Source organism: Pipistrellus kuhlii, unplaced genomic scaffold (assembly GCF_014108245.1).
Source record: "Pipistrellus kuhlii isolate mPipKuh1 unplaced genomic scaffold, mPipKuh1.p scaffold_m20_p_1, whole genome shotgun sequence".
Classification (NCBI taxonomy): Eukaryota; Metazoa; Chordata; class Mammalia; order Chiroptera; family Vespertilionidae; genus Pipistrellus; species Pipistrellus kuhlii.
In genome coordinates, this window is record NW_023425404.1 from 47,623,970 (window position 1) to 47,649,236 (window position 25,267).

The 25,267-nt window shown below is 41.8% G+C and overlaps 1 protein-coding gene across 9 annotated transcripts in view; it reads right to left on the reverse strand.

The window, feature by feature from the left end:
• Positions 1–2,517: 2,517 nt before the first annotated feature.
• SEMA6D (semaphorin 6D) overlaps positions 2,518–25,267 on the reverse strand; it is a 57,615-nt gene continuing 34,865 nt past the window's right edge. For 2 of the 9 annotated variants that reach the window (XM_036443077.2, XM_045582836.1), the window contains exons 2-19: positions 17,076–17,238; positions 16,571–16,682; positions 15,950–16,010; positions 15,759–15,821; positions 15,549–15,650; positions 15,225–15,315; positions 14,659–14,778; positions 13,872–13,960; positions 12,601–12,818; positions 12,357–12,488; positions 11,901–12,056; positions 11,638–11,811; positions 10,704–10,844; positions 10,530–10,607; positions 10,030–10,091; positions 9,588–9,644; positions 7,922–8,089; positions 2,518–6,221 (exon numbers count right to left, since the gene is read on the reverse strand). In XM_036443077.2, coding sequence (XP_036298970.1) covers positions 4,933–6,221; positions 7,922–8,089; positions 9,588–9,644; positions 10,030–10,091; positions 10,530–10,607; positions 10,704–10,844; positions 11,638–11,811; positions 11,901–12,056; positions 12,357–12,488; positions 12,601–12,818; positions 13,872–13,960; positions 14,659–14,778; positions 15,225–15,315; positions 15,549–15,650; positions 15,759–15,821; positions 15,950–16,010; positions 16,571–16,682; positions 17,076–17,184 — 3,222 coding nt within the window. In that variant the 5' untranslated portion in view covers positions 17,185–17,238 and the 3' untranslated portion in view covers positions 2,518–4,932. The remainder of the gene's footprint in view (positions 6,222–7,921; positions 8,090–9,587; positions 9,645–10,029; positions 10,092–10,529; positions 10,608–10,703; positions 10,845–11,637; positions 11,812–11,900; positions 12,057–12,356; positions 12,489–12,600; positions 12,819–13,871; positions 13,961–14,658; positions 14,779–15,224; positions 15,316–15,548; positions 15,651–15,758; positions 15,822–15,949; positions 16,011–16,570; positions 16,683–17,075; positions 17,239–25,267) is intronic. The other 7 variants (XM_036443123.2, XM_036443133.2, XM_036443136.2 and 4 more) reach the window with 4 other exon arrangements.

The following is a 25,267-nucleotide window of genomic DNA, read 5'->3' on the forward strand; positions in this document are numbered from 1 at the left end:
ATCCCATGCATTGAAAGGTTGCCAGTTGTATTCAAGATCAGAGCACATTCCTGGGTTGTGGGCTCAATTTCCTGAGAGGGGGCATGCAGGAAGCAGCTGATTCATGTTTCTCTCTCATGTTCATGTTTCTCTCTCTCCCTCTCCCTCTTTCTTTAAACATCAATAAAAATTTTTTAAATCAAAAGAATCAGATCATGGGACAGTGCCCCAAATATTCTATTTTCCTTTATGTGTGAATTTCAGTTGATTCATGGGTCTGCTTATTCAGGATTTGACCACTCTCCCAACCCCCTCTCATCCCTATTCCCTGAGAATTAAAGGTTAATTTTATTTTAGGTCCAATTCTTCCTTGTTTATACGATAGTATCATATCTAGTAGATAAAAGAATGCAACTTTGACAGATTTGTTTTGCATGTTATATATATACAGGAAAGGGTAAAGATCACATAGAGACCCAAGCTAACTGGCTTGAAGTGCTTTGTTTATCATGCCTTATTTTATTGCAAATTTCACATATATCTCATATCTAACAGGAGAAAACCTCACACATCCATAAAAAGCCCACAAATCAAGCTATTGAAAGAGTAATATTTACGCATAGCATTCATAAAGTAGGTAATAGAATTATAGAGTTGGCAGGTTGCATAAAACTGTCAGAGATACGGATGTCAAACCATCTCTGTTCAAAAATGAGAAAACTGAAGTCGAGAGAGGTATATATAGTGCCACAAAGTTGCTTGATGAGTGATGGAGTCAGGATTAGAACCCAGCTCCCAGACCTGGACCCAGGGCTTGTTTTGACCCCTTGTTCTTAGCCCTCCTCTGACAAGGAGGATGAAGATGAGCTGGGAAGGGAGGGGAAAAGGGTCGGTCCTTCTGGTACCTACCGGGCCAGCACCTTGGCCACCAGGACACTGCCTTACATGGGACACCCTTTTCTTCTTAGCCTGCACCAGCATCTCAAGCGTTCCATCTGGTTCCAAAATTGCCACCCCCAGAGTCACCTCAGTGCCTAATCAATGGGACTTCTGAAGCTAGAGGACAGGTGGTCTGTCCTGGTTAATAAATGTGCACCTTTACAATGTCTTCCTTATGAAAACTCCTTCTTTCAAATGACACTGTTCACCTTGAAGAATCATAGTTTTAGGGAATCTGTAAATCTCCTGAGAAGTGAAATTCAGCTCAGTCTGTAGCACTCATTAAATTATCAAAGATGTCCACAATGGGAAAAGGTTAAGTCTGTCTATCAGGAGAGGAGAGAAAGAAAAATCAAAGAACCCAGGAAATCTGGTGTAATGGCCATCAGGTGCAATAAACACCAACTCAATAGAAATAGAGAATGTAAATGAAAGAGATTGTAATGCTCAGGAAGCCCACAAAGAAACAGGATGAAGATAAATTTCCCTTGTCTCTTTCTTTGTTCATTTGTTTAAATTCTAAGAGTTATAAATGGGCGTCTGCAGGTTGGTGAGAAGGTAGGACACCCCCTCCCCCTTCCCCAGAACTTCAGCAGGGTACAGGCTGACTTCCTGCAATGGGGCAAGGCACCCAATGCCAGTCGGCTCCATGACTAGTGGCACTGTCTTGCTGCCTACACAGCTGTAGTGGTGGTATCTGTTAAAAGAGGGCAATTCGGCCTTCCAGTAACCGAGGTACGTACCCTTGTACAGGATCCCTGCACTCTTCCTCCTACATCTAAACTATAACGTGCCATAAGAAGAATGAAAAGGGAACTCTGATACAATCAACTACCATGGAAATGCAGGCCCTTCATTAGATGACATCATGTTAGAACCAGGACCAAGTCAGGAATGTGGCAATTTCTGCTTCTGCAGAGATGCGGCTGGGGCTTTGGGGAAAATGTGGCCATGGAGAGGCACAGGTGGGCTGCAGCCAGGAGCAGCAGCTGGGCCCATGAGAAGTCACTGCAAACATTCTATTGTTTCTCCCAGGAGGGAAGTGACACCCTCAGAGGGAAGTGACATCCACCAGAGCCAGCAGTCACCACCTCATTCCATGCTAAGGCAAGAACTAAATGGAATCGTAACTATACCTCCCATTTCAACATTTGGGGATGATATCTATGCATATATTCTATTCAGTTAAAACAACAGAATTGAGAAATGCCATATATCAAGTTGCAGAAAATCCGGGATACCAGCTATAAATTTTGGACTTAAAATGACATTGAAGAATGTGGGAATAGAAATCATGAATTTTAAAAATGTCTGTTGGACCAGATTATGAGGACAAGTGAGCCACTGGTATGTTTGCCCTGTAGCTCCTGACTATTGATGCAACACAGTTCCTCTGGTTTTAAAAATCGTTTCTCAGTGTTTCAGGAGTCTACCCATCGGCACCAGCCTTCTAAAAAGAGAATGCTGGTGTAACCCTGACTGGGCAGCAAACATTCCAGATAAGAATATTTTGGTAGATTTTTAAAAAAGGACTGGTGTTGACTCAAAACTATTTTGAAAAAATGTTGTTAAACCTCTTCAATATCAAAAGGCAGGAGATAATGATTTATATATTTTATTTTGACTTTACATGCGGTGTTAAAAACCCAAAGTACATATTATTTACACATCCACAATACAAGTTTACAAGATATCTATACATGTTAAAGTACTCTATAAAACAGTATAGAGCCACTTCACTTTAGGGTTACTTTTTATGCCGTAACATTAAAAAAGATACAATCTGTGTTTACCTTTGCACAAATGGATAAAGCATTTAAAAAAATTAAATTAACAGGATAGAGACTAGATTTAATGTTAGAAATCTCAACATAAATACTGAAGGAACTCACATTACAAACGACAAGGCAGCACAATGTTATAACATGTTACCGGGAATCACACAGAGTTACAGCTCCGTTTTCCGCAAGCCAGGATTAATATGGGTAAGGTGAACTTAAACATGTTTGTTGGCGGTGGACTGAGTAGTGTTTATCGTTGGTTGGTTTAATTTATTATTAATCTGTAATATTTTAGTTGCAAGGATGAAGTATTTCAACAACAGACGTTTTAGCTTTTGAGCTTCCAGAGATCTCAGGGAATTGGGTTCTTCGTAAAACAATATTCTCAAAGGAAAAGCATAACTGTATCAGTATTCTACATCTTATATAAAAATGCTCTGGTCTTCTGACCCGTCCTCCCCCAGGAAATGTGTATCATCAGCATTATCACAAGGAATCAGCTGAACCTATTTGTCTGACTTGGTCAGGAGCACTCCTCTGCCTTGTTACTATCTAGGTTGGGGGGTCAATGAACCACCGTGTGACTTGCAGCATCGTAACTGAGACAGCCATCGGATTGCCCATCAACAACTGCACGTGGCTTCTGCCAAGCTAGGAATCAATGACTCTGAGTTCTCTGCAGGTGTCCCGTGACCCAAGAAACCTCATCTGACTTCACAGTATCACTGTTTCATCCTTAGGAAAGCAGGAATGTTTATCAAGGCAAAGGACATAATGCTGCGATTTGGGTGGGCTGCTTAAAGGTTTTTAGGCTGTTTATTTGATTTTTTAAAAAGTCTCTTCAGGTGCTGGTTGGAAAAAACATTTACAACTGGCACTCTGTAAATGATGTGCTATACTGAAAACACTTGACATATTTTAGTACTTCTATCATTCTCATGAATAAGGCACAAAATGCACAGATTCAGGTAAACCACATGTAATATTTACAGTATATTGTCATTACCTGCATGACTTAGGAGGAAATTCTCACACAACACAACATAGACGACATGATTGCACCACTGTTAGATTTTCATAGACTGTCTGTTAAGCCAATTACAATTCTTTTCACTTTTCCCTCTACTTTTTTTTTTTTTTTTTTTTTTTTCTTCAATTTTAAATCTTGGGGGTAGGAGGAGTTAAAGGAAGAGAAATTTTACTACATGGGAAAAACTAAACACAATCAAACTAAAACCTTATTAGTGTGTCAAAGGTTAAATAGTGTGATTCAGGCTCGGATTCACAGTGGACAGGTAAGTTTTACTACTGAATACTGTTGGATAAATCAAGGATACCTCTTAACATCTCTATGTCCTTAAGCTGGCAAGACTGTAATAGAAGTTTCAATGAATAGCAGCACAAAATTACTTAGAACTCTTACATTCTGGCGTTGGGTACCAGGTAAGTCAATCATAGTGATGGTTAAGTCAGCCTTCCTTTTATTTATTTCTCAAAGCCGAACACAATGGACTGCTGTAGGAAGTAGTTATTGTCTCTTGTACAGTCATGCTCAATGTAAACAACTCCATAGCACAAAAAGATGCAATGGGCCCCTAACCACATCCTCGTGGGTACAGGATGCACCCACACGCACACACACACACCCACACACACACACACACACACAGTTCATTGGTGGCATGAAAAAAATTGCCCCACATGAAAAAAAATGCTACAGTTTGGGTCAGAGACTGAATTTTTAGCAAATTGTTTGGTAATCTACAAGTTTGTTTCTTTGAGACATTACCCTTGTTTTTGACATTTGTGCAAGAGGCAAGGTGAATGCATACATCTTAAAATGTTCACATTGAATGGGAAGACCACCCATAATCATGGCAGTCTAAGTTGAACCCATTTTCAAGTATTTGCTCACAGATTCTTCTGTGCACTGTATTAGCTCTTTGCCCCGGGAAGGTAGCCTCTCGGAGCCAGGGCTATACTCCTCTTCAGCTTCAAACAAAAGAAATGGAATGGCCAGCACCTTCCTTTGTTTCCGGGCAAGCACACAGAAGCCTCGCTGCAGTAGCTACATGTGGCAAGTTCCGATGTTGCCAAAGTGAGAGAGTTTCTTTGGCCACTTGGTTCTCTTAAAAGACAAGCGAGTCTCTTATCTTAAAGGTACCCTTACAACATCATCCTCGCAACCATGTGGACAGCAAAAAGCCACACGGGGGAACAGCACACTGGAGGCCTAGTACGTATATTTGTTCAGTGGTCTGACAGAGGTGGTTTGAGGGGCAAACGAAGGCTTTGGTGGCACATCCGGTTTTAAGGACGGTGTCCTCTTTAGCCCCGTCCTCGGAAGGGTGCCGTTACTGGTGTAGCTGCTCTGTCTGGAGAGGGAAGGCTGCAGGTGAACACTCACCGGTGTGCCCTGAATGTAGTCCACCTTCGCCCCTGTGGGTGTGGGCATGTACCCGCCACGGTTCATGCTAGACTGTCTCGATAACAAAACACCGTTGGGTGAGTTTAAGTTTTTAGGCATGGCAGATATAGAGTGCCTCTGGGAGGAGTTTTTGTGGTAACCTCTCTGTCTTTCCAGAGAAGTCATGGGGACCCCAGGAGTGGTGGGCACGTCCACTCGCTTGGTTGGGCTATTTCTAGGGAGAGTGGAAGGAGGAGAGTAGAGCGATGCCTCCCGGTTGGGGACCTTGGGAGGGACCTCCGACATAGGTCCCACGGGATCCAGCATTAGGTTCTGGTGGGCCATCTGGATATCTCCCATGATGGCCTTGGGGTTACTATTTGGATCATTCAGATGCTTCAGGAGGTCATTGAGGGTGTTCCTGGAATCCACGGAACGCCGGTGATCTCTCTTACTGGATGACTTCGTAAGAGGGTGGTCGATGTGTTGAAGCTTCTTCTCAGCTTTGTGAGCATTGGAGTTTGAGAAGGACGTGTTGTAGTCGTGGGTAGCGTTAGGAAGAACAATGGCACTGGGGATATGCCCGTGACTTAGTGGGGAGTGGGGCGGAGGACTGGAAGGAAAAAACTGTGGGGTTTCTTTCCTCGAAGCTCCATGGCCATGGGCCTTGTCCGAGTGGCTCTTCATGGCCTGCAGGGTCTTCTGATGCAGCACAGGGGTGGACTCAGGCGTGGGGAGCGCAGCCAGCTCAGGGGGTTGGCCTCGATGGTCCATGACCATGGATTTGGTATCTCCGGTGGGCGGCAGCTCTTTCCGACTGGTCAGCAGGTTACTATACAATTTGGGAGAATCAATATTCTGCTGATATTCCTTGACCGGGCTGTCAAAGAGACCATTCAGTTTGGCAAAACTTCCACTGGAGTCTGTGCACGACTGGGCAGACTCTGCATCTTTGTGGATCTTCCGGTTCTTCCGAACGAACATATCGCGGTAGCAGTACACAGCCACCCCTGCAATGAACGCACCCAAAACAAAAGCGGCAAAGACACAGGTGATGAGGACATTCATGTGGACCATCTGGTTGGACTCTCCAGACTGAACTTCCCACCGTACACCTGCAACAGACACAGGGGAGGAGTCTGAGTGAGGCGCTCTTGAAACAATACCTGCCAGCAACAGCTTCCATTGAGCCAAAGCTGCCTGCACATGGTTCTTAGGCTTAGCTTGGTGGCTGAGGTAAACTCTACACTTCCATTTATTTTTTTTTCCTTTAATTGCAATGGGATCCCCGGAGACATCTGATTACTACACATGCCAGGATAACTGTAATCTCCCATTGATCTGTATTCTCTGCCTTCTTTCCCCCACCTCCTCTTTAACCATTGTTCTATAACAGAAATTTTAAGCCTTCCGACCTAAACATTAGAATTATAAAGCGTACATTTTCTAAATGACCTGTTTTAAACTCACAAAATGTTTTATCTCATGGTTTTCTCCTAATCCATAAATCTGGATTAAAAGGCAACTGCTAGGATTAGAGGCATGTATGAATTGGCACCAATATATATTATGCTAACACAATTATACTACCTTAACTGGCATAAAAACCCGTAACTTGATCACAAACTAAAAGCATCTGCTTGGTCATTGGTAGCTACAAAGACAGACGTTCGTGTTTGCTTTGATTTCCCCCCCCCATTCCATTTTGGGGCGAAGCCCTCTTGGACTGCCTGCTATGAAAGAAATCTAAACAGCCTCAGGAAATATACTTTGCATTTGTTAAGTAATATGATTCCAATATCTTGAAATATTTAGAAATCTGTAAGTTAGACTAGAAGAAGAGTAAATTAGTTTTAATTATTGGGATTTTTAATGCAACCACAGACATCTAACAGTCAACCAAAGAGATGTTAGTTTAAGAGGTATCCAAGTCTGTTACATGCTATCAACACAGCTATCCCAGAATCAGGAAGTCAGAGGGATTCTGAAGGCTCAGGGGCTTTAGGTTAGTACTAAGGCCTTGGAACGTTAGTCATTTTTAATCATGTCCAGGGTTATGAGATTGAGTGGCGTTTGGAGAGACAAAGAATAAAGGTAGAAATGGCACTACGAAAGAAAACAAAGCAGAAAGAATGATGGTAAAATTGTGTACAGTGAAAATATATAAAACCAAAATAAACAGGTATAAATCATAAATGACAATGTACGGTCATAGAAACTGATTAGAAACCTGATTCCAAAGACGAGTAAGCGCCAAAGAATTGGTTTTTCTTTTCTTTCTGGAGTAAGATACCTCATTAGCCTGCTCCATAGGCAGCTATGTTATAACTGCTTTTATGATCGGCTGCTGTGTTTTATTGCTTGTAGCATTCAAGCAACTTAGCACCTCAAATGTCCTTTTCCTAATGCATTTTGAATGGTAGCTGAACAAAAGGCTGGGACTGATTCTTAGGCAAAAATAGAATACCTGGGTATTTGCAATTAACAAGTTTTGGGTTCTGATGTGGCTGAATGACCCTCGAAATTCTGATAGCTAGAAGTCTCCAGCATCTTCAGACAGAAATCAAGAGATTAGGTTGTCTGAGTGGCCGTTTCACCACCTTCTCTTTAACAGCTTTCCACCTCTTTCATCTTTTAAGGAATGCACTCCAACATATCCAATGAAAGCCACGGGGACTGCGGCCTGCAGAGGCAATGGTGACGCGGGCAGCAGTCCCTTTGGCTCCCCTCTGGAGAGCCCTGGGCCCTAGACTCCAGAGCTATTAGGAATCAGGTTTCCACTCAGTGAGCAATGAGTCTCCTGGTGAGGCCTTACCCTTTGGGATACCTGATAAAGGATCAGTAAAATCAGAAGTGTTTGGGTCATCTTGAACTACAAATTTCCGGGAGCTCGTCAGTTTAGGTCTCCAGGTATCAACCACTTTGCGTGTGATTTGTGGGGTACTTGCTACTGTGGTAACAGAAGATGAAGATACCTCCATGTCTGTGGTGGCAAACAGATTTTTTTTTTATTAACATGGGAAGTGTCAGCAGATTTTTCTGACTGACCTGTGGCATTTTTAAGTACAGTTTGAGGTCAATTTTAGGAGAAACCAGCTCTAGGATTTTATCAAAACACATTCACCAAGACTACACCAAATCCTGTTCTTGCAAGGGAAAATTAAAAACTAAAAATGGACAATGAAGCTATAGTAAGCAGATTTCAAAATTAAACATCCTCAAATGCTCCTATGGAAGCCTCTGGGGTGATGAATGACACTCAAGGAAAAGGTAATACAAGTCACGAAGATTAATTGCTACTTTTCTCATCTTTTGGTGAGATAACATCATTCCATTTCTTTCTGTGTATATTTTCCAAGCACCTGCATAGATGGTTGGAGGCTGTCTGTCTGTCTTTCACTGGTGAGCCTAAGTGGAGCTTCATCAGAAAGCAGCTGGGCAGGTCCCTGCAAACACCAGGTTTGGGACCTGATACACCAGCTCTGCCTACGCTGTCCTGCTCTGCCAACGACCCCCATCCTCCTGCAGATTATTCACTGCACTGAGGGGGCTCACTGCCCACTGGGAAGCACTGGAGCAGAGATGAACCTTGCCCGTGAATTCCAAAATGCCCAGGGAGTTTCTTCCAAAGAATTAGCAGCAACTCATGCATTTACAAGCTGAATTAGGATGTTCTGATGCATAAGAACTGCCATCCCTTCTCCTCCGCCCTTTCCCAAGGAATGAAACTGCTGGCGAGTTTTAGAAGCAGCATTAGGATTGGGAGTGACTTAATCTCAACCTGTCTATTACAGATTCCCACCAAATAGGTTTTCCTTTACAAATGTAAGCAAATGATTTTAGGTTCCAAGTCCAGAGATCCCAATTCAAGCTGGTGTGATGGTCGCAGATAAAGACTCCAAAAAATAGACACAGAGAGAGGAGCGTGGGAAGCCCACCGAGCACCTTAATCCATCGGAGACCAGCTTCATCCCACCAGAAGCCCTTTTCATACCACTGAGACCCCAACATTCAATGCTTCCCAGGATTACCGCAAACCATTCCAAAGAGATCTCTAACATGTATCAATACACATTTTGGGGAAATGTGTATTCGTTTACTAGGTCTGAGGGAAGGTGAGGAGAGAAGGGGGAAAACAATGACATTCTGCCATCCATTCCATCTAGATGGCCAGAGGCAACATTCACGATGCACAGGTGAGAAGAAAGCTTGGTGGTCACGTGCAGCTGGAATGCAATGTACGTGAACTCATTTGATTTTTCCTTAGAGGATGTGCCTCAGCCAATGAGGGACTGTTCACATGCTCCACAGGGTGAAGTACTGAGTCAGAAAAAGTCTTTTGGCACCATCAGGAGGGTTATGAGTCAAAGCACAAAAATGAAGGGCTGCCAAACTGCGCAAAAGGAGGGGAGAAGGGGCTGAAAATGCTGAACTGAAGGAAAGAAAAGGCAGTTAATTCAAAAAAATTAAAAAAAACTAACCAGATGTTGGACCGCCAAATATTTTGTAATCTGGTGTAGTTGAAGTAGGCAAAATTTCTAAAAGAATTAAAGGAACAAGTAATCAGTAAAAAAGTAACCGAAAGAAAGCAAAAATGTATGAATTCCAGTTAACTAAAAAAGTCCAAAGAAAAGGCTACAAATGAAAAGATTAACCTACTGGTTAGACTACCTTTCTCTAGATTTCCTACAAAATTGTAAATGGTAAAGAAAAAAAAAAAAAAAGATTCTCTAAGGAAAAAAAAGAAAAGTAAGATTCTTCCCTAATGTATCCCCATGACCAAACAGCTCAGCTTTTGCGAAGTTTAAGTTAAATGCTAGGTGGTATGTGTCCTGAGTCATTAAAAGGCTGGTTGTAAAATAATGTTCACGTGCAAATGTAGTCAAAAAGAAGGGCCGGGAGGGCGAGGGCTAGCAGGCTTACCATCGCAGTCCCCGAGGTGGGCCGTGTGGCCGTATTCCGTGTCCTGTTCGTATCCTCCAGCGCTGTGGTTATGGAAAACAAAGGAGTCTTGGTTAACGGCCTTCACAGCAACACAAGTGACGATCAGAGCAGAACCAAGAACATATATCGATTAGTAGTAGGAATGGGCCAAAAGGGGGGAAAATGGACATTTCAGCAGAGCTTGCTAACAAGTATTTCTGTTAAACATTTGGTAACTGGATGTTTAGGAAAGCAGAATAGAACTGCCTGTTTCCCTCAGGTACTATGCTGTCGATAACCTCGCTTCCTTATCACAGTTCCAGATTTTCCTTTTGTAAAACAAAAAAAAACCACACAAAACAACTCTCCCCTAAAAATAGAAATGGGGGTAAAGGGAGTACAGTGTTATTGGAAATTTTCTAACATTTCTAGCTGTGCAGACCCTGGGGAAGATCAGAGCAGGTGTGGAGCTCTTGGCTAAGGGGGCAAAGCATACTTACAGCATCCCTGGGGTGACTCTCCCACAGGTCCCCTGGCTTAACCAGCCACAGTAGGGGTCTCGAGATGCAATACAAGACCTGCACAAAACCAAACAGAATGGAACTTGGATTTTCTTGTCATCAAAGGCCTTCATGCTGCAAGACCCCAGGGTAAGAACAGAAACGTCAGCTTACTTTTTACACGATCCGTAGCGCTCGCAGCGGCTGAGGGGCATGCGGATTACGCAGCTCGAGAATGCTACATACAAAGTGTGGTGATCTTTATCCAGCTGTAATGAGATGACCTTCCTGTCCTCCTCGTTCTCAGGATTACACCTGTAAGTGTGGGATGCGTTTTGAAGCTATACGTTTATTAAGTCAAAAGCTACATGACCTATACACAGCAAGGGAGGTTTGATTTTTGCAACTACCGAGAGCTGGGGAATATTCTAGGTAGCAAACCAAGCAAGTAATAGTTTGGGAAATATTAATCCTGTGATTCATCTTCTACTGCTATGCATGTTTGGTTACATTTCAGGATTATAAAGTATTGTTTTAAGATTGCTCTCCCGTTCTCATGATGGAAGGGAATTATATTTGTGAAGACCATGTTGGACTGTAGAGGAAAAAAAGATAATGTTTTAATGCCCTTAAATCTTCCTGTGCTAGATGTTTCTCCTTAGTCTCTTTTGTTCCATTTCTCTCATTTATTTCTTGACTGTTTTAATGGACTAAATAATCTTGTCTATCAGTGATTGGAAGAATTATATTCTGCTTGTGCCTGTGTATGTGTGTGTGCTTGCCTCTGTCTGCTGCATGTAGCATCCTAAAATTGATCTACAAGGGAGGAGGGGTGGTGCTGAAATGCTCTCATCTTCCACAGGTGAAATATAGGGGCTGGGTTATTTTTAAACTCATCAACTGCCCACCTCCAAGCTCCAGTAGACTCAGGAAGAAAACAGAGCCAGGATTTATTTCAGTGAGAGAGAAAAACACACACAACAAAACCCGAAACACTAATATGCCAAACCACGGCTAATTTAGAGGGCTGAAAGGAAATGACTAGATGAAATAAAGTCCGGAAATTTTTTGAGCAGTGCTGAAGAGTGTTCTCGTAAAATATACCTACTTTGCATGGTTGTATGCTTCAATCTCTTCCAGTAATACGCTGTCATTCAGAGAGAAAGAACTGGTCTTTGCCAAAATTTTAAGTACCACGCCAGCTTCTGAGCCAACAAAGATGACGGTGTAGTTCTGGTGGGGTCCGGCGGAATGGTCCACGGCAATGGCTGTCAGCCTGTACCTGCGGGAGGAGGTGAGCCGGTCAGAGGAGGAGGCCAACAGGAAGATCAGGGGGGAGAGGGAGGGGCTGCCATGCCCGCATAGCCTTACCTGATCCGAGTCTTTGTGAACCAGGGCTCCTCTGCAATGGGTGGGACAGCAGAGTCCATCAAGGGGTGGGATTTGATGAACAACAGAGTTTCATCCGGGAAACCGATAGAGGTTTCATAATCTTCAGCAAGGCCATGCTTTGCACAACAGCCAGGCCTGAAAGAAAAACAGTGTGTGTGTTCCCCCGCATCATCAATGGTATCTAAGGAGTAAGTGTCCATTCTGCAAGAAGAGGTCAAGAGAGGAAGAAGAGAGAGGGCACCCAGAGAGCAATGCTATTCCCGACTCGGTGGGTTCTCCACCTGCTTCCGGGACTGTAGGCCTGACTCCTGCACAGACCTGCACAGAGACCCCTCCCAGCGGGAAGCTGGCCCCGCTGCTCGCTGAGGACAGATGCTTCCAGTGGCCAGGTGGTTTTGTTAAAGACAAAAATCCCTTCCCATCCTTTTTCTTTACCTTGGCGTTGGTACTTTGTCTTCCGGGACTGCTGTCCAAACAGAATCTGGAGTTTTCTGTTCTTTAAATCGTCCTTTGAATACCTTTTCAATGTCATCCATGCTAAACGCACAGACCGCAGACCCAGGAATGCTGCAAAGGGGGAAAACCATCAGAAAACTGTCAGAAAACCACAATGGGCCCGTTCCTAGGTCCCACCAGCAAGGACGGAAGGTCTTTTGAGTTGCCCGGGATCTGTCCTCACCTGTTGAGCTGTGTGGTGAACACCCCAACCACCGTGGGGATGCCATTGATTTGCATTATGTTTGTAATGGACTGCAGGACATCAAAGTAGAAAAAGGAATCCCCCGGGACAGAGCAGTTGAGCCGAGCCTTCAGAAACGAAGTCCAGTGTTTCTCCAGGACCCGCTGGGAGCCGCCCATGTCGTTCTTACATATGCGGGCCACACGAGAATAGACAGCCTGCCCGAGGGACAAAGCAGAAGAAGGGGTTGTGAGCATGGAAGGGAATGAAAACCAAAGCTCCTGTACATGGGAGGAACAAGAAAGGCTAAAGATGTATCTGGTTTGAAGAATCTAGCAGTCTTCTCTCTAAGGAGCTGTAGACTAGGGGTATAAACAAGATTCATCTGTGAGAAAAGAGGCCATTTACCTGTTCTGACAAAAAAGCTCCCTTAGATATGAGCTACTGAACTGGTGGAATGGAAACCATTCCCGCACTTTGTCTCCCACTTTGCTTCTCACACTGCTAATGAAGTGTGCTCTCCTTAAGCCTGACCCAGGAGGGGTGGCAAGACTTTACACTCATATGGGCTTTTACAGAAGCACCCAAAATTAAACAAGGGCCTCTATTTTCCTTCCTTCTTTCTTTCTTTCTTTCTTTCTTTCTTTCTTTCTTTCTTTCTTTCTTTCTTCCTTCCTTCCTTCCTTCCTTCCTTCCTTCCTTCCTTCCTTCCTTCCTTCCTTCCTTCCTTCCTTCCTTTCTTTCTTTTAATATATTTTACTGATTTTTAACAGAGAGGAAGAGAGAGGGATAGAGAGCTAGAGACGTCGATGAGAGAGAAACATCGACCAGCTGCATCTTGCATACCCTCTACCGGGGATGTGCTTGCAACCAATGTACATGTTCCTGACTGGAATCGAACCTGGGAACTTTCAGTCCACAGACGGACGCTCTACCACTGAGCCAAACTGGTTTCGGCAAGGGCCTCTATTTGCCATCCTGCCTCTGACACAGGGAAACACTACACTATTAATGGATTGCTAAGGAGTTAAAGAAGCAACCACAGCTCAAGGGTGCCTGCAACGCCAGAAAACATGTAGTCTTCTCAGGGCCCGAGGCTGCTGTTCCCATCCCAGCCATTGCTCAGAAGTTATTCTCATGATAAGCTGCCCATCTCTCTTCACTTGGCCCTAAACATAGTGAGAAGAACATGCAAAGGCCATATCTCTACCACTGTGGGCTCAATTCCATGCACAACAAGTCCACAATACAAGTCAAGCGCATATACTTACCTTGCCTAAGTTATTATGCTCCACAGCAATCTCTCGAAAGAAGAAATAGACATAGTTTCCATATTCTATGGCATGAAGAAAGTGTGGTTCTGGAAGAAAATGAGAAACAAACTGGTTCTTAAAAGGTAATTCAATAAGTGTCTGACCCTGGCGGCTAGACATGACTGACAGATGTCACGTAGCTACATCCAAGCCAATGGGAACTCGGACACGCCGATGAGTTTGAGGAGCCCCGACATGGGTGAACTGAAGCTCCAGGGGACGCGGAGTCTTTAATGTCAGCTAATGGACTGTAAAAAGCCTACCGGGAACTGAACCATAGCAAAGGTCTTTGTTTCAACAGATTTATTCATTAACCTATTTTAGTAGGGAAGAAAACTTCTCATGTTAAGAATTTAAAATCTTGATTTCTAGACTCCAAAGAACAAAATGACTCTGCAGATGTGACCTAATTGACTCTCACTGTTGTTACCTTTCCAGGATAAGTAGGTGAGAGTGGACAAGGAGTATCATGCACATTGAGAGTTCGGCGAATTGGAACACTGAAATGGGATTTTTTTTTTTTAAGTCACTTAAGATAAAATCCTGGATGAGTCTACTTTCTTGCTTTGGCTATAGATCTTTTCATTCCTTGTCAATGTCCCAATTCACAATGAAAGGAGCTCATCCTTGCTCTAAATAAACAATTTAAACCCATGCATAGAACCTCCTGATGACCAGAGCTCCTGTTCCCACTCAGCCATTCCATTCCCCTTGGTGATCCCACAACACTGCTCTTCAAAGTTACCTTTTATCCATTTGGAATCGTATTTGATTGTGCGAAGGGCAGACCCATCGCCCATGCTTCGGTAAATAACAGCATCACTGGCCAAGAAGTCAGCCACCGTGGCAGAATATAGCTTCCCATCTGAAATCAAGATTATAATTTGAGTAAAATAACCACAATTACTATGTAGTGTGTCGCCCTGAGTAGTGTGGTATACTCTTTGCAGCTCTTTCATCTGTTATCCCCATATACAGAAATAGAGCTAAATGTGATGATCATAAGCAACCTGTGACAGGTTGGCCCACAGTGTTACCTAATATTACAGAGGAGGAATCTAAGCATCAAAAAGTCAAGCCACCTATTCAGGGTCACTAGCCTTGTTAGCAACAGAACCAAGTGTCAGAATACTATATTATAATATGCCTACTTTTAATTATTTTTTGGGAAAAAAATTACATAGCCTTTAGACTTTGAAACACCTATACCAAGGTAGCCAGCCTAGTTATGAGCTCTTTTTCTTCCGTTAAATTCCTTCTGCACCTTCAATGTCATTAATCATTTATATTCATTATGCTAAAGAACCTTACCAGCAAAAAGGGCAACATTGGTTTGTTTGGCATCAAATGGGCATCTTGCCAGGCCACTAATGTCTTCCCCATCATACTCTAAGGTATTCAACTACAAAAGAAAAATAAATAGTTGGTGTCAAATCTGTTCAATGTACCTGTTGGAAGGCAATGCTGCTTTATTTGTACTGAAATTCTATTTGAAGATTTCTGTCTTTATTCTTCCATAGCATTAGCGATAAAACAAATTACTAGGTTATAGCAGAAAGGATTCAACTTTGACAGCAAACTAGTGAAAAAAGGAAAATTGATGGGAAAAAAGCACAACATATAAAATGTACTTACCCTATAGAATCTACAAATGGGATTAAATGCGTTGGTACCACATACAAAAACCATCTCATCATTTCTCGGAACAAATACTTTGATAAAGTTGTGGCATTCATCCTAAAGAAAGCAGCAATTACAGTAATATTAGACATTCCGTACTCTGACATTATGGGGTCAAGACCACAGAAAGACACAACGGAGCGGGCACTTGTCTGCTTTACTTACCTTATGTTTGCCTTTCATAGCACAGTTTTCTCGATCCTGTTGCTTTGACCGCCATGTCAGTTTCTGCATTAACCAAGCAAAACCAAAGCTCAGTTTTGAAGTGTGAACATTCTGGGAGGGGAGGGGAGGGAAGGGGGGCATTAGCCAGGTTCGGCAGGAATGCAAGTAAATTTGCAACTGCACTATCTTACCTTGCTCGGTATTACTTCTGTTTTGGGGATTTCATTTAAGTTTACTGTATAAACTTGATCCCTGTTGGAAACAAGGTAGTAAGTCATAGCATGTGAATGCATAAAAATGTTAAGCCACTTCTTATTTTATTTTTACAGATCTGCCTTTATTGTGTTTTGGAGATCATTTGGATTTTCTCTGTCTCCAGCAAAGTCAACCAAGGGTACTTTTTCATTAGTGGGAAGCTTTTATATATCACTGTGGTTAGGGAGCAAAGAAAGCTCTTCTCCTCAGGCATGGGTCAGACTGCGACTAGCATTAGCATAGACATACTTCTAATATTTGCTTGAATAATTTCCAAGTTAAAAAAGAATAAAGAAAGATTTTTTCCCCCCCTGCTGCTTTAGGAATAAAGAACGATGTATGATTTCTTGATGGCAGTAATAAAACAGCACCGCTGAAGGTTGCTGCTCTGTATTTTGTTCCTGGCACACAGCACTGGCTCTTCTCGGTGAATATTTTTGGCTACTTGCAATTTTTGATCACAATCACATATTAGTTTTTCATGAACTAGACACATTAATGCAAGCACCACGAGAGAAAAGAATTTTAATCTAATAAACCAACGAGAGGAAAATTACCTGCCAGCAATATAAAGTGTGTCTCGAATTTTCAACATCAGCTGAAAGTCCAGCCGGTGCTGCGATTCATTGCCTGAAGGGCGTCCTCTAAAAACCGGATATTGCCTTGAATCTGCAAGTAAAAATGGGCTAAACCATCAGTCAGGATTACGGAGCTGAAGAATCAATAGACAGCATTGATTAGCTGTATATACTAGTTGTAGAAGGGTTTTAACTAAATTCCTCTCTTCGGGTCTTGAATATAAATGAATCAAAGACGATGGTAAATGTCAGCAAATGGTCTTTTTCTTTTAACAGAAAATATATAACCTGTATATGGGCTGTTTTAGAAAAGCACCCAACAACACTGTCCCATTTTTCCGAACACAACTGAGGATAAATGAATAGACAAAACATGCTTAAGGCATATAAAACTCTCTTTCTAAAAGCGAATAAAACACTTAGGAAAATCAAAACCAAGAAAGCTTCCTTCTTAGAAAAGGAGAATGCTCTGTAGATTACTTACAGTGATAGTCAACAGTATTAAGGGGCTCATCATCCTCAGGAAAGCTGACTGCCCTCAGCTGGGAAATCATCAGGAGCAGCATGTAGGCACAAAGCAGGAAGAACCTCATGGTGGGCCAAGGTCAAGTCAGAGCAGCCCCTCCTCAGAAATACCACTTAGCTACCTAGAAAACAGGAAGAGTTTGGGAAGACCTCGATGCTGTGATGAACCTGTTTTCTTATTTGTAATCAGCTCAGTTTTCACCACCAGCTCCCTGGATGCCCTCCTCCCTCCAGGAGGCCTGGCCGTGGTGAAGGAGATATCTCTGAAAACACAGGCAAAAGATGGCAGCACGCCAGGCCTGATGAAAGCATCTGGTGAGCATATGGAAGTTTTAGGTACATTTGCAAGAGTTTTTGAGGTAACTATGTATGGCATCACAGCAAAATCCCCGGAACCACCAACAGAAATGCTGGCTGCTGACTTGGCAAGAGGATGGGTGATGTTGGGATTAGAATTTTAATTAAACTTCAATCTGCTTCCCTGCCCCCAGCCCTGAAATGCATCCAGTACAGCTTGCCTCTGCCCCTCGTAAGAGACACAGGCTGTTCCACAAAGATCTGGAGAGCTGCTGGTCCCATCCCCTCATCTGATCACTGCTGAAGGCATTGCCAAATTCCCAGCATTGTTCAAGCCTTAGCCCAAAATTCTCAAGTAGAACAGTTCCTCAAGCTTAGTAACACCAACAAGAAGCAATGGCAAGAATGACCTTGAATCAGGGTGAAAGAGAATGAAAAGAAATTAAATGATTTCACGATCAATCAATCAAGCAAAGCAGGGCGGGGATGAAACAGCACAGCTGCTGCCAGACCACTGGGGATGGCTACATATTTACATAAAACCATTTGGACACAAACCAATACCCTAAGTACATCTGTCCTCTTAGCTTTATTGAACTTGAGAACCGTAGGGGGCCTTAGGGACCATCTAGTCCAACCTCCTCATTTTTCAGATGAGAAAACTAAGGGCTGGAAAAATTAAGGGACCCACAGAATTTCATGGAGCTATTTAGGAAATGAGTAGAGTCCAGTTCAGACTCACATCACCTGAGTCCCCTCTAGGGTCTTTTCATCAAATTCGATGATTTTTTTTTTCAATATAGCATTACAAAACATCTTTTGGGGATAATAAATACATTCATTATTTTTATTGGAGTGGTGTTCACAGGTGTATGCATATGTTATGTGTTATCAAACTGTTCATTTACATATGTGTAATATCTTGTATGTCAATATCTCAACTAAAATTACAGCATAGTATAATATTAGTTGTCAATTTTTAAAAAAATCTTTAAATGGTATCCATTTATTAAAAATATAAATTAGGACCCTGGTGGGCTCACAGGATGGGTATTTTTGTGAAACTGTCAATGCTCCACTTTGCAATAATAATACTCCTTCCTTGACCAAAACTGGCACAACTCTTGTACCAAACAGTAAAACATTAAGACTTATCTTCAGTTTTATATATCCAAGAACTTTAGGGGAGAGGATGCGAATCACTTCGAATTCTGGGGGAGTCCAAACACTCAACCAGGTACTCACTATGTCTCTTTTATCCTCTTAATGTCTAACACACTGATGCACATCTATGCTATGCAATGCTTTCAATATTTCTCTTTCCCTAAAGTCAAAAGCCAAGTTTATGTGAATTTTGGAATCCTACTTTTACACAAAAAGAGAAAAATATTGCAATACAATTTTCTTAATGAATAATTAACCCAGCAGTAAGTCAGCAGGATCTGGGCAGCATCATTTTGTATTCAGTTAAAAGAGTGTGCACTTTGCTGGCATTCTGACTTGTTGGAACTCCATCACTTACTAGCTGATTGACACAGGAAAGGTTCTTTAATCTCTTTGAACATTAGTTTCCTGATTTCTAACCTGTGGATAATACCACCTTCTCCACAGAATAAAAAAGAACTAAATGCCAGGCATAAACAGATTCTGAGCAGTTAGTCCTTCTTAACCATTTAAAATATATATATTCTTATTGATTTCAGAGAGGAAGGGAGAGGGAGAGAGATAGAACCATCAATGGTGAGAAAGAATCATTGATCGGCAGCCTCCTGCATGACGCACACTGGGGATTGAGCCCACAACCTGGGCATGTTCCCTGATCTGGATGGAACCATGACCTCCTAGTTCATAGGTCAATGCTCAACCACTGAGCCATGCCAGCTGAGTGTTCTTACCCATATTTTACTGGACACCATGCATATGACCAAGATGACCCTAAAAGTCCGAGAAGGGTCTGGGAAAAAGATATTAAAGCTGTTTGGCCATTTCTGCCAGTGCCCTCCCCCCCCCCCCCCCCCCCCCCCCGCACACACAAACACAATGAATAGTTATTTTAAAATACTAAAAGGTTATTTTTAGAATAAATTTTACAATTTGAGCCCTTATCAAACTTGGAAAGGCAAGTAAAAACTAAAGACCAATAATCCTATCATCCTAACCCAACAACTATGCTGACTTGGTTCTAGTCTTTTTGCCACATGCACCTATTTTCAAGACCTCTTTCAACCTACCACTTCTCCTGAAGCAGCGACTTCCCGTCTGGCTTTTCCAAGGTGTCTTGCCATTTATAAAGACCCCAGAGAGTGGAAGCAGTGTAAAACTACAAAAGTGTTGCCCTAAGAACCAAATTCGGTTATGACATTTATCCCAAGCGTCATTCTCTGAAGTCAAGTCACTGGATGTTTTTTTGCAAGGTATTAGGGAAAAATTAAGAACCAACTGCGTGAAGACAAGAAGACAGTTCTGTGAATCTTTCCTCACCAGGACTGGTAACTTCAAGTGGGCAGAGCCTGGAGGGCCCAGGCAGCCTGGCAGAGGAGCCTCACCTGGAGCAGAGTGGGTCACAGCTTGATCCCAGCATTGAGGTTGAGGGTGGACTCACTGCTGACTCATTGGCAAGTGCCAACTGCAGGCTGAGTCCCATTTCCTATAACTCATTCATGTGATACACAGAAAACAATTTCTCCTCAGGCCCCACCTCCCACCAATCTCATCCTCCAAGAATAAAGCCCCATCACTAATTGCTTCCTTTATCAAAAAAAAAAAAAAAAAAAAAAAAAGCCTTACTTTAAAAAAAAATTACATTTAGACTTGCCATAGAAATTATAAGTGGAAGTATTTAGTGTAAAATGCATATCAAAGTAAGGTTGATTTGGGGAGGAAAGGACCTGGAAATACCTGAAAAGGGGGTACCAGGAAGGAGATTTATTGCAAGCAAACCCCCCCTCAGAAGACAGAGTTCTTACTTTATTTAAGGAAGTATCTCAGAATTCTAGGACTCAGTAAAATCATGAAACTATGCTATGTTGAAAGAGGGCCAGCTGAGGCAGGACAAAATGTGGGAAAAGATCATAGACCTTGAGATTAGAATAATCTGTGTTTAAACTTCCTTGTGCCATTTACTTCCCAGCTCTGGGACTTGGTTTAATACACTTAACCTCTTTAAGCTTTAGTTTCCTCAAGTGTGAAATAGAAATAATTATGTTTTTCTACCTCATAGGCTCTTCCAAGGATTAAATGATATTATATATATATATATATATATATATATATATATATATATATATATATAATATCTAACATAGAACCTGGTCTGCAGTAAACCACTAGTAAAGTTTTGTGAATATTAACATGACTATTATTGTTATATTTTACTGGGAAAAAATGCAAAGAAAGGGGGGGGGGAAGAAATGTTTACTCTATCATCTTGTACAACCATTTGCAAAACTGTTTACATACGCCATCATAACAATGCTAGGGGTGTTCCAGGAGGATAAGGTTCAGCTTCATAGATGTAAATGCCTCCAAGGAGGAGGAGGGAACAACATAACAACACCATCTATGTTATTCCTTTCAGTCAGAGAACAGCGAAACCTCAGTACATTTTGTAACATGGAGTATTCTATGAGTTCCTCCCATACAATCCCGATTATTAAAGCCACATTATAATGTGAACAGTTCTTAAAAAGAGTTCAGAGCTACCAAGACAGCCAGGGTTTGAGGGGCAGGATCCTTGTGGTGGAAGAAAATGAGCCCCACACCTAGTACTTGACTTCACATTAAGGAAATTGCTAATTCTGAAACTGCATAAAGATGAAAGGACAGCTATAAAGAAAAGCCCAAATCTTTGCAGTATCAAGTTCAGGACCCCCCAAGAAGGAGGGGTTCTAGCAAATGTCTAAAGCTTCCATTTGGGCCTCTGAAGATCTATACCCCCAGGAGAGGAGGCAAACACGTGGAAGACCAAACCTTACAAAAACTCCAACTTGATCTCCGATAAGCTCTGTGCTGGAATAGATAGATGTTATCTCCTCATACTCTAGCTACTTGCAGAAAAGATAACGTGAATCTTATGTAGAGAAAAATAACATCCAGAGACTATAATTTTTTATAAGATGCTCAACATTCAAGCAGCAATTACTAGACAGTTCAAGAACCAAGACTAAGAAAGAAAGAAAAAAGATAATAGAAATAGGCCCACAGGTAACTCAGCTTTTAGAATTATTTGACATAGATTTAAAAAATAACTGTTTATTTTGTCTAAGAAAAAGAGATAAGACAAGGAATTTACCAGAGAAATGGAACCTATTTTAAAATAATTAAGTAAAAACCATACAACTAAAAAACTCAATAATTAAAGCTTCTTAATAATTTTTTTTAAGCAACATATTTCTTGTAGCTAAAGAGAGGAACTGTCAACTGGAAGCTGGGTTAGTAGAAAATATCAGACTGAAACATGGAGAACAAAGAAAAAACAAAACAAAAAACAAAACAGATAAGAAAGTAAGAGACACACAAGATCAAAACACCACAAGTCAAATATTCAAGAAACGCTAAGAACTTCTAAAGACAAAGAAAAATACATTTAAACACATCATAGTCAAGATGCTAAACACAAGGACAAAAACAATTGTGAACGCTGAAACATATATTACCTTCAGAGAAGAATAATACTGATAGCTGACTTATCAAGACACACAATGGAATCCAGTAAACCACATAGTGACATTTTTAAAGTGCTGAAAGAAAATAAATTTCCAGCCTAGAATTCTACCAGTGAATATAATCTTCAAAAATGAAGGCAAAATAAAGATGTCTTAGACAAACAAAAACGGAGAAATTTGTGGTTAGCAGACCCAAACTAAAAGAAATACTTAACAGAATTCTTTAAGCAAGAGAATTTATAGGATGGGTTAATGCAAGATCTTTTCATCATTATAGCACAGTGGCTGCATTTGAAATCAATGAATCCCAGATAGAGAGATTGTATATAGTCTTTACCTCTATGAAAGCTATATTTGTCCAAAGGAAATGAAAATTCAGAAATGGAGTAGACCTATTTTATCCACACGCCAAAAAGAATCCTGGAAGAGACCTTGCTGTTTGTATAGCTTTTGCCTAGTTCTCTTCTGGAGAGGTCACTTCTCAAAAAGGGGCTGTTTAGACTCTCATCTTCCATCAGATTCAGGACCTGAAACTGGAGTCAGCCCTCCCAGTTTCCCAATGATTCTTTCAGACCTCAGACTCCCATGATCTTACCAAAAAGTAAAAAATAAATAAATAAAAAATTGCTTGACCTTCTGCCTCTCCTCCTGTTCATTAACTGATAACACCCCAGTCACTTTCTTTAAGAAAGACATTTTAAAGACTTTTGTGCATAGTTTCACTCTGGGACTTGTTATCAGCTATATCTTATTCACTTTAGAAATCATAAAATCCAGCATTGTATGCTTTGATTCCCATCTCTTGTTTTTTTCAGCCTGCTTGTACGACCGCTTTTACCATGACTGCCTGTCTTTCTCCTCAGGGCCTTCTGTTCCACTAACTGTTCTCCCTTCTTCCAATTCAACAGCCTTCCCCAATCTTGACATACAACTTTATCTATCTTATAGGTAATAGCCCATAGTCATTCATTTGAATAATATCCTTGCCTATACTCTCTGGATTCCCTCATCTTTTGTCTCTGAGTCAGACTTTTTGGCAAAGTTCTTACCTTGGATGAACTCGGCCATTCACTTTCTGCACCTGTCCCACAGCAGCTAAACGCTGGTGAAGACATCCATACTCTGGAGCAATCTGGTAGTAATATCACGGAATTCTTGATCACCAACTACAGCGAGCACTTCTGAAACTCCCTGGAGATCCTATGCTTCTCCACTAGATGTGCTCACTCCCCAAATCAGTTAAGTCTAACTTTCTCCCACTTTCCTCAAGGCCCTTATAAGCTCTCTCCCCTTACTCTACAGCAATATTTCCCTCCAGTCTCCGCCCCAGCCCCGCCCCTGGCCTGCCCCAGCCAGCCACTCCACATAGGAAAAAAAAAAAAGCGAAAGGAACTTCCTCCATATCCCCTTCTCATTAGCAAATCCATCAATTTATCTGCACCATCATCTAGTGTTTCCTCCTTCTCTCCTGTTTAAGAGGATATTTTACTCCCCAACTCCTCTCCAAGTGTTTAAACCTAACCTCTTCTGTCTTTTCTGAAACAGAAAGCAACATCAATATTTTTACCTCTAAATATTATATAATTTTGTATTGATTAAATACTATATATCTGCATTTAAATTTTCCAAGCCTTTCTCATCTAAAAAAAAAAAAGGGGGGGGGGGGGGGAAAGAAGCTCCAGAAACCCCAGATTCTCTTCTGGTCACCACCTCTCTTTTCCCTCCCCTTCACAGGCAGTGAAAAGCTATTTTATTATTGTCAACTGTTGTCATTTCCTTACCTCTTGCTCATTCTTTCTCTTCTTGTGTTTAGTTCCTCTCTCAGTATTGCCTTTTCAGGAGAGTCACTGATGGCCTGCAGGTAACTAAATGCAACAGTTCTGTCTCATGTAATTGCTCAATGGTTCTAGACACAACGTGAGTGCCTACAGGTTTTTAAAAACACTTCCATTCCTGGCCTTCAGTTATATCACATTCTTCTGCCCTTTTGCCTAGCTTTCTGTCTTTCCCTTGTTTGTCTCCCATTCACTTTTTAAGTGAAGCAAACATTACCTTTCTTAGAATATGAGTGTCATCATATAGCCTCATAGTCCTCCAGTAACTTCCTAGTACACTTAGGAGAAAGCCCTGATCTCTGTGATGTGACTTATGTGTTCTGAGCCCTGCTTCCCTCTCCAGTCTTATCATGAGCATCTCTCTCTCTTTAGTTGTGCTTCTAGCACCCTGGCTATTTTTCTGGCCCTGGAATGTGTCATGCCATCCATTTCCACCAAGCCTTTTCTCTTACTATACTTCTGGGTAGTTCTCTCTCTCTCTCTCTCTCTCTCTCTCTCTCTCTCTCTCTCTCTCTCTCTCTCTCTCTCTCTCTTTCTCTAATTGATGTTATTGATTTTTTACAGAGAGGAAGGAAGAGGGATAGAGAGTTAGAAACATCAATGAGAGAGAAACACCGATCAGCTGCTTCCTGCACACCCTCTACTGGGGATGTGCCCACAACCAAGGTACATGCCCTTGACCGGAATCGAACTTGGGACCTTTCAGTCCGCAGGCAGACACTCTATCCACTGAGCCAAACTGGTTTCTGCTCTCTCTTTCTTTTTAATTTAAATTCTTTATTGTTTAAAGTATTACATAAGTCTCCTTTTCCCCCCATTGACCTCTCCCTGGCTGTCCTCACCCCCCAGTACATACCTCACCCCCTCCTAGCCCTGTCTGTGTCCATTGGTTATGCTCATATGCATACAAGTCCTTTGGTTGATCTCTTACCCCCTCTCTCCCCCATGGGAAAGCAGGGGGTGGGTGATTCTCCTTCTCTCCCATCCTTAGCCTGGTTACAATCCTAATTTTTCAAAGCCTAGGAAAGCTTCTTCTCAGTGCCCCTTGGGGCAAGAATGTCTCACAGTTTTTAATATTTGAGACAACTGTGAATAAACTCTAGGAAGGAGAAAACAAAAGAACTAGTCATGTGCCCTAAATTGCCAAAGCCCTGAAGAATCTCTAAGGGCAAGATTAGATTTTGGAATCTTGTCTAATTTAGATTTATTTAAAACCATTAAACAAACAAAACAACAACAGATCTTGAAATTCCACCTTTGACATTTATAGTTATCGCATCTCTCTAGCTGCTTCTTCCAAGCAACCTTCCCAAACTCGTCCGGACATGCATGTCCTTACATGTGGTTCTTCATGG